This window comes from Pantherophis guttatus, chromosome 2 (genome assembly GCF_059756535.1).
Source record: "Pantherophis guttatus breed Tessera chromosome 2, ASM5975653v1, whole genome shotgun sequence".
Taxonomy (NCBI): domain Eukaryota; kingdom Metazoa; phylum Chordata; class Lepidosauria; order Squamata; family Colubridae; genus Pantherophis; species Pantherophis guttatus.
The window spans coordinates 262,274,922-262,283,907 of record NC_142064.1 but is presented as its reverse complement, the minus strand read 5'-3'; the positions used below and the strand labels follow the sequence as shown (position 1 = coordinate 262,283,907).

The 8,986-nt window shown below is 43.9% G+C and overlaps 1 protein-coding gene across 1 annotated transcript in view; it reads left to right on the top strand.

Moving 5' to 3' along the window:
- The first annotated feature begins 2,253 nt into the window (after nucleotides 1–2,253).
- Nucleotides 2,254–8,986, top strand: part of NOTCH4 (notch receptor 4) — a 58,781-nt gene continuing 52,048 nt past the window's right edge. Inside the window, exons 1-3 of the mRNA XM_060693350.2 lie at nucleotides 2,254–2,508; nucleotides 7,060–7,135; nucleotides 8,520–8,788. Coding sequence (XP_060549333.2) covers nucleotides 2,466–2,508; nucleotides 7,060–7,135; nucleotides 8,520–8,788 — 388 coding nt within the window. The 5' untranslated portion in view covers nucleotides 2,254–2,465. The remainder of the gene's footprint in view (nucleotides 2,509–7,059; nucleotides 7,136–8,519; nucleotides 8,789–8,986) is intronic.

Here is an 8,986-nt window from a genome sequence, read left to right as displayed (position 1 = left end):
TAGAGGTGACATGATAGCACTATTCCAGTGTTTGAGAGGTTGCCACAAAGAAGAGGGGATCAAATTATTCTCCAAAGCACCAGAGGGTAGTAGGACAACAAACAATGGTTGGAAACTGGTCAAAGAGAGAAGCAACCTGGAATTAAGGAGAAATTTCCTGACTGTGAAAACAACTAACCAGTGGAACAGCTTTGCCTCCAGAAGTTGTAGTTGCTACCTCACTGGAGGGTTTTAAGGCTCAGGCTCAACCCATCCAAGACCGAGTGGCTGTGGTTTCCGACGTACCGATATAGTCAGTTGGTGCCATCACTGACTATTGGGGGCGAATCTTTGGCCTCCATGGAGAGGGCGCGCAACTTGGGCGTCCTCCTGGATTCACGGCTGTCTTTAGAAGAGCACTTGACGGCCATGACCGGGAGGATTTTTCATCAGGTTCGCCTGATCCGCCAGTTGTGTCCCTTTCTGGATCGGGACTCCTTACGCACAGTCACTCATGCCTTCGTCACCTCCCGCCTGGACTATTGTAACGCTCTCTACATGGGGCTCCCCTTGAGGAGCACCCGGAGGCTCCAACTGGCGCAGAGTGCGGCCGCGCGGGTGGTAATGGGAGCAACATGGTGTTCCCATGTAACACCCCTCCTGCGCGAGCTGCACTGGCTCCCGGTGGTCTTCTGAGTGCGCTTCAAGGTTTTGGTTACCACCTTTAAAGCGCTCCATGGCTCAGGACCTGGGTACTTGCGGGACCGCCTACTACCACCAATAGCCTCCCATCGGCCGGTACGCTCCCATAGAGAGGGGCTCCTCCGGGTGCCGTCAGCCAAACAATGCCGACTGGCGGCCCCCAGGGGGAGAGCCTTCTCTGTGGGGGCACCTACTATCTGGAACGAGCTCCCCCTGGAGATACGGAGGATCCCGGATCTGCGCACCTTCCACCGTGCCTTAAAGACCTTTTTATTTCACCAGGCGGGCCTGGCCTAATTTTCTCCCTCTTTTATAAAAGATTTTTAATTTTTTAATATTTTTTAGTATTTTATATATTCAAATTTTAAAATTGGTTTTAAATTGATTGGGGTTTTAATTTGTCTGGGCCAAAACTATTTAATTTGATTTTAATTCCACTTTTAAATTTTGTATGTATGTATTTTATTGTTTGGCTGTGCCATAGGTTCGTCATCACAGCCCTAGTGTGTTATTCTGCTCCTATCAAATGAGTGCTTGGATTTGACAGAATAGCAAACTTGATGTAGGAGAGTTAAGAGTGAAAACTCTAAATATTATTGCATTTTTAGAGCCCGGCCATCTCCTACTAACTCCATGTGGGCTCTTTCTCTGCTCCCCCAATAGGGAATCAGCATGTCCTTTTCTTCTTCTAGAATGCTTGTTCAACTTCCCAATCTACCCTATGGACCCGTGATTTCCTAGCGGCCTTCATTTCAAGTACTGAGCAGGTCTGGCCTCACTTCACTTCTTAGGGGTCGGTGGCAGCAAACTGTGAAAAGCAGAGAAGTCAGATCTTAGATGGTTGGAGCAAGCATAATAGAAATACTTGCTAGAGAATTCTTAGAGCAATGGTTTTCAAAGCATTTAAGATGTCCGGATTTCAACCCTCAGAATTCTGCATGCTGGTTGGGGAATTCTGGGAGCTGAAGATCCATATATCTTAAAAGTCGCCAAGTTTGAGAAACACTATCTTAACGTGGCAGCAGGAGGTTAAAACAAAAAAAACCATTCACCAAATCTTTGGGCGGCTACTGAGATGCTGTTTAGAAGTCCAGTTTTCCACAACATGGAAGGAACCATCACAAGGAGCATTGTGTCAGCAGAGATCACGTCAATAGAACCATCACAAGGAGCATTGATATGCTACAAGGTTTGGTTGAGCTTCAGGCATCTCCCAGGAGTTCAGCTCAGATCTAAATAAATAAATCTAAATAAATAAAATAAATCTCTGCCGCTTTACCGCTGCACCCCCTTTGCCCACCTCCTCATCCTGAAGACGAGATGTTGTTGTGTGTAGTCCCATTTCCAGCACAAGTACTTCGTCTTTCAGAACTCTTCTACTCTGCTTTTGTTCCTTGGTCTAATGTTCCCTTCTTCCTCATCAGCCACCCACCCTAATCGTTCCCACCCTTTGTCCACTGTTGACAACAGTGCCCTGGGTAACAGGAAATCTTTCCCGTCCCAGGCATTGTGTGGGGCAGGAAGTCTTCGACAATGGAGAACAGAAACGGCAGGATGTGTCCTGTATTTTTTAAGGGAGGGCAGTGATGGGGTGTCACACAGAGTCCTAGGTTGTGTCTGAAGAAACTGGGGTGCTTCCCCGGGGTGCTCCCTCTAATAGCAGTCATCCTCAGCCCTGGCTTCAGTTTGAGCCCGCTTTTTTTGGACACCCAGATTCTGCTTCCCAGGTCCTCTCCTAGTGTCGGATGGAGTGATGAGGGTGTGGAAGAGCGATCTAAAGGAGAATGAAACCGTTGCTACTGCTCATGTTGATCCCGTTTGCTGGAGGTAAGTTAAAAAGAGACTTTTAAAGAGATAAGTAGAATGGAGTAGATTTTTACATGAAGGCTTTGCATAGCGTCATTAATGAATTATCTTTTTTCCTGGATCTGCCCAATACCTTGAAGCCTAAACTCATCTTATGAACTGATTTCCTGCCACCAGAAAAAAACTAACCATCCCATTTGCATCCTAGAGTCTAGCCTACCCAATTTTTTATTTTTATTTTTAAAGCTTAATGTTTCAGTGTTTTTAACTTCAATGTTTTTATATTCTTGTTTTTATGATGTGGTGGGCCGCTTATACTTGCTTGAAAGTGAGATGGGTGACATATTAATTACTTAATTAAATAACCAAGGTTTGTATGCTGCAAAAAAATACAACCACTAAGTCTTGATCTGATCTCGTTTATTTGTTTGCGTGTTTATCAAATTTATATGAGCTGTGGTGGCGCAGTGTTTAGAATGGAGTACTGCAAACTAATTCTGCTGACTGCAGGCTGCCAGCAGTTCGGCAGTTCAATTCTCACCAGCTCAAGGTTGACTTAGCCTTCCATCCTTCCGAGGTCGGTAAAATGAGGACCCAGATTGCTGGGGGCAGTATGCTGACTCTATAATCCTCTTAGAGAGGGCTAAAAAGCACTGTGAAGTGGTATATAAGTCTAAGTGCTATTGCTATATAGCCAGCCATCTGATAAAACATGATTCTGGGTGGCCTATGACCAGTGGTAGGATTCAAATAATTTAACAACCGGTTCTCTGTCCTAATGATTTCTTCCAACAACCAGTTTACCAAACTGCTCAGAAAGTTAACAACCGGTTCTCCCGAAGTGGTGAGAACCGGCTGAATCCCACCACTGCCTATGACATAATATAAAAGTAGGCAATATAAAAATATATAACAAGCACCTTCCTATGGAGCCATCTAAGCATATCTCGGGTTCCTTGAGAGGCCCATACCTGGATGACATAACCAGATCTCGAGGGACTTCTGGCATATCAAGAATATCATGGTTTAAGTGTGTTGCACACACAACACCAGCGAAGATAGATTGCAGCCGTTAATCAGACCTTGGAGCAGTTTCAGTGCAGATTTTCAGCAGGGTTTTTGTGTATGTATTTGTGTTTTCTAGTGTTGACGTCTACAAAGAGCTTGCTGGGTCTATCTGTTGTTAACTGTTTTGTGGTATCTCGTGGACTAGTACAGTTGTCATTGTGTAAAGGTCATGGATGGCAGTCCACCTCTCTATGTTCACACACTCTTGTACAATTGTACCTCTGCTTGCTTGTCTTAAAAAAAAAGCTTTTGGCAGAATATGGAGTAGAGCAACCTGAGAAAAAGGATGTTAGGATGTTGTCTTCTTCGTTGCTTCTGAAATATTCTCCTTTAACAAGATTTACCTAGCAGCACAATCGGATTGCTTGTTTACGAAGCTAAAACCCTTCTGTTCTCTTGGATAATTACAGTATTTTGGAATTCAAAATGTTGATATTATTATTATGATGTCTGGATTCACAGTCAGCCAGAGGTTTAGACCGAGTTTGGGAGTTTTATCCACTCCACCTGGGAGAGGCAGATGTTGAGTTTTGCTGGTGTTAAAGGTGTCCTAAGCTCTTCCAAGTAAAGCTGCCTTTTGCAATTGACTGATGATGTTTTTGTCAATGCCGATGGTGTTCAAATGGTACTCCAGTTGTTTTGGGATCACCCCCAAAGCGCCTATTGGTTACTATTGGTATTGCCTTTGCTTTCTTTTTTTCCACAGTTATTCTATTTCTATTTGCAGATCTTGATATATTGTTACCTTCTTGATATTGTTGTTATTATAATATTATATGATTATGGTTCATTGCACAGTCAAGCAGACGGGGAGGCCGTGACAATCATAAGAGCCTTGGTGGTGCAACGGACTAAGTGCTGTTACATAGCACTTAGCTGCCAGCTGTCTGCAATTAGTGCAAGTTCAAATCTCACCAAGCTCAAGGTTGACTCAGCCTTCCATCCTTCCGAGGTAGGTAAATTGAGGACCCGGATTGTGGGGGCAATAAGTTGACTTTGTAGAAACACCGCTTATGGTGGGCCAAAAGCCCTAATAAGCAGGTATATACAAAAGAATGAAGGCTATTGCTATAAGTGCATTATAAGCCTCCCTGAGTCTTCGGAGAAGGGCGGCATATAAATTGAATTAATAAATAATAATAAATAAATACGTGTGAGGATTGGTCTTAAGTCACTTTTTTCAGAGTTGTTGTAACTTTGTATGGATCACTAAACAAATGGTTGCAAGTTGAGAGCTATCTGTAGATGATGCTCATTCAGAACGCACATAGAAAAACAGTTGTGATGTGTTGTCTATTTACAGGGGAAAGTGTTCCTCTACTACTAAAAAGCTCAGGTTGTATTTAAACTGCATCGGGTATGGGTTAGGAATGAAGTAAAAGTAATAAAGAGCTGAAGTGGTGCAGTGGTTAGAGTGCAGCACTGCAGGCTACTTCAACTGCTGCAGTTCGGCAATTCAAATCTCACCAGGCTCAAGGTTGACTCAGCCTTCCATCCTTCCGAGGTGGGTAAAATGAGGACCCAGATTGTTGGGGTTGATATGCTGACTCTGTAAACCGCTTAGAGAGGGCTGTAAAATCACTATGAAGTGGTATATAAGTCTAAGTGCTATTGCTAATATGTTAAATTTATTGCTCACCCAGAGTCACCTTGTGGTTGAGATAAGCGGCAAATAAATTTAATAAATAAATTAAATAAATAAATAAATATCAGAAGGGAACAGGAGAAAAAGTCCCCTAACTGTCAGGACATGTTTGGGCCAAAGTTAGGGGTGCGTACCTTCCGTCGCATGCTTAAGACGTTCCTATTTCATCAAGTTGGCCTGACCTAAATTTTCCTCTTTTAAATGGGAATTTTAAATTTGGTTTTAAATTATTGGGGTTTTAAAATGGTTCAGCCAAATTTATTTAATCGGTTTTATCTCTGTTTTAAATTTTGTATCTATATGTTTTATTTTTATGGCTGTTCACCGCCCTGAGTCCTTCGGGAGTAGGGCGGTATACAAATTTAATTAAATAAATAAAAAAAATAAAAAACGGGAGACACCCTTACCCTGTCTTCATTTACCATGTTTCCCCAAAAATACGACATACCCCGAAAGTAAGTCCTAGCTTGACTTTTACATGAGTGCCCAATATAAGCCCTACCCCTAAAATAAGCCCTAATTAAGATCCCGCCCATTCCAGGGTGCATGGGTAAAAATTAAGACAGGGTGGGGATGGGTGGGGGGTGGGGGTGGAGCTGTACCTTCGGACAGTTGCAGCCAGGCCTCGTACACCCCGACACCTGCCTTGCCGGCCCATTTCTTCTGCAGCCGGCAAGGCTTTCCTGAAGGCCTCTTCAACTGATAACAGCTCCAGATCAATCCGGAGCTCTGTTATTGGCTGCAGAGGCCTTCAGGAAAGCCTTGCCGGCTGCAGAAGAAGTTCCTGAAGGCCTCTGACAGCGAAAAGGAAGCTGGGGGTGACACATGCAAGTGAGGTGAGTCATTGGATGACACACCCACACCCGAAAATAAGACCTGGTGCCTTTTTTTGGTGGCAAAAAAATGATAAAACCTGGTCTTATTTTTGGGAAAACATGGGTATTAGGCTCACCTAGGTTGATGGTTTTTGCAAAAATTTAAATTTGAAGTTAAAAAAACCACCAGCCTTTTTTTTAAAAAAAGGGACAGAACAAATTCATCATTTGCAAAGGAATTGGGGAATGTTGCATGTTTAGTTACAAGGAAGTTTCAATTCCCCATAATCTAATTGTGTGTGTTCCTTGGCAGAAATTTTCTTTCACTTGAAGATATCAAGCAAGAGACATAACTTGATTTCTTCTGGGCACAAATGTTGGTTGTAATGCTTAATAATAAGCTCCCTCTTTATTTCTCACAAAAGGCTGCAAATGGAGGTCGGTGGACTGCAAGGATCTCTGAGGCAGGCAAAAATGAATAAATTAACAATTCCTTTCTTCCAGTGGTGAAATCCAAATTTTTTTACTACTGGTTCTGTGGGTGTGGCTTGGTGGGCATAGTGTGGCTTGGTGGGCATTGCCTGGGCACCTGATCCCTAGCTTGATATTTGTCAAAACAACGTCTCCAATTTGTTCCATGATATAGTTTATTTTGTACTGGGGGATTTAATTCCCCCAGACCAGTGATGAAATCCAATTTTTTTTACTACCGGTTCTGTAGGCGTGGCTTGGTGGGGGTGGCAGGGGAAGGATACTGCAAAATCTTCATTCCCTCCCCACTCCAGGGGAAGGATATTGCAAAATCCCCATTCCCTCCCCACTCCTGGGGGAAGGATATTGCAAAATCTCCATTCCCACCCCACTCTGGGGCCAGCCAGAGGTGGTATTTGCTGGTTCTCCGAACTGCTCAAAATTTCCGCTACCGGTTCTCCAGAACCTGTCAGAACCTGCTGGATTTCACGCCTGCCACAGAGACACACTTCTATCTGCAAATATTAAGGCAAGGGCCTTTTTCTGAAGCTCTTGGTGTTTCCGTTTCCCCAGCTGAATCTTGTCCTCGGATGCCCTGCAAGAATGGTGGGACTTGTCTGAAACACTCCAATGGGACCTCTTCCTGCCTGTAAGTAGTAGTTGTTGTTTTTTAAGTGTCAAGATTCCCATAATGGTTAAAACTGAAAGACAAGCAGAGCCTCAACATGTAAAGATTTCTCTCCCCTGCTTGATTCGGTGTACAGGAAATGCTGCTGCTATTTCTGTCCATCATAAGAAGGCAGAGGGGTGGAGCTGAGCTAGGAATTCAATTCATGCCATTTCTGGCAAAACTTGTACAGGAGAAATAATATTCAGCCTATTGTACAGCCATGATCATGGAGATACCATATATACTCGTGTATAAGCCCACCCATGTATAACTTGACTCTCCATTTTTTAACCAACATCTCGATAGTCCTCAACTTACGATCACAATTGAGCCCAAAATTTCTGTTGCTAAGCGAGACAGTTGTTAAGTGAATTTTGCCCCGTTTTACGACCTTTCTTACCACGGTTGTTAAGTGAATCGCTGCAGTTGTTAAGTTAGTAAGTGAATCTGGCTTTCCTATTGACTTTGCTGGTCAGAAGGTCGCAAAAGGGGGTCACGGGACCCCAGGACACTGCAGCTGTCATAAATATGAACCAGTTGCCAAGCAATGGTCATAAGTGTGAAAAATGATCATAAACCACTTTTTTCAGTGCTGCTATAATTTCGAATCACCACTAAATGAACTGTTGTAAGTCAAGGTCTACCGTTATTTTCCAGATGAGATATAAGTACATTTAACTTCCAATGTTTCTACTCAGCTGGGCAGCCTGAGAACTTGCATATACTATCTATATCAGGGGTGAAATGTAAAATCTGTTACTAGCGGTTCTGTGGGTGTGGCTTGGTGATGGTGGGGGTAATGTGACTGGGTGGGCGTGGCCAACTTTTTTTTTTTTTAAACTTTTCAAAGCATTTTTTCTAATGCTTTGAAAAGCCTCTCTGCCAATCAGGGAACTCAGCTGGGATCGTCAGAGAGTTTTCAAAGCATTTTTTTTAACCACCTCTTTGGCCAAGAGGTTGCAGAAAAAAATGCTTTGAAAAGCCTCTGATGATCCCAGCTGAGCCACGCGATCATCAGAGGCTTTTTTTTTTTACTTTTAAAAGCATTTTTTCATCGGAAGAGGTTGTAGAAAAAATGCTTTTAAAAGTAAAAAAAAAAAGCCTTTGATGATCGGGTGGCTCAGCTGGGCATGGTGGGGGTGGGGGGCAGGGATTTTTGCTACCAGTTCTCCGGACCACCCGCCACCATCGCTACCGGATCGGGCGATCCAGTCTGAACCGGGATCATTTCACCCCTGATCTATACTTTCCCTAACTCCTAGCTCCAGATTAAGTTCAGATCTTCAAAAAACATCCTGTTTCTAACATTTTTCTTTTAAACCTTTGGCTTCTCTGTTTCTTTCCCATTTTCTGACTGTCACAGGTGCTCTCCTGGCTATGTAGGAGACACGTGCCAGTTTGCAGATCCCTGTACCCCTGTGCTTTGCCAAAACGGGGGCAGCTGCTCCTCCAGAGCTCTTCTTCCTCAAGCCGCCCCCGAGTACGTGTGTGCGTGCCCTCCTGGTTTCACTGGGGATAAATGCCAGGGTGTGGTTGGCGATCCCTGCTTCCCGTCACCCTGCCAACATGGAGGGACATGTCAGCGGATCTCCAGGAAAGAGCATCAATGCCAATGTCTACCAGGATGGACAGGTAAAGTAATCAACTGGGAACTTTGAAGTTGTCCCAGTTCATGTGTTGTGGTGCATGTAAAAAAACCTGAAGAATTTAGATCAGAGGTTGGCAATCTGCGGCTCTGGAGCTGCATGTGGCTCTTTCATCCCTCTGCTGTGGCTCCCTGTCATCGGTTGGCTCCACAATTGATAGGGCTTTCGGTTAGGACAGGTAGAG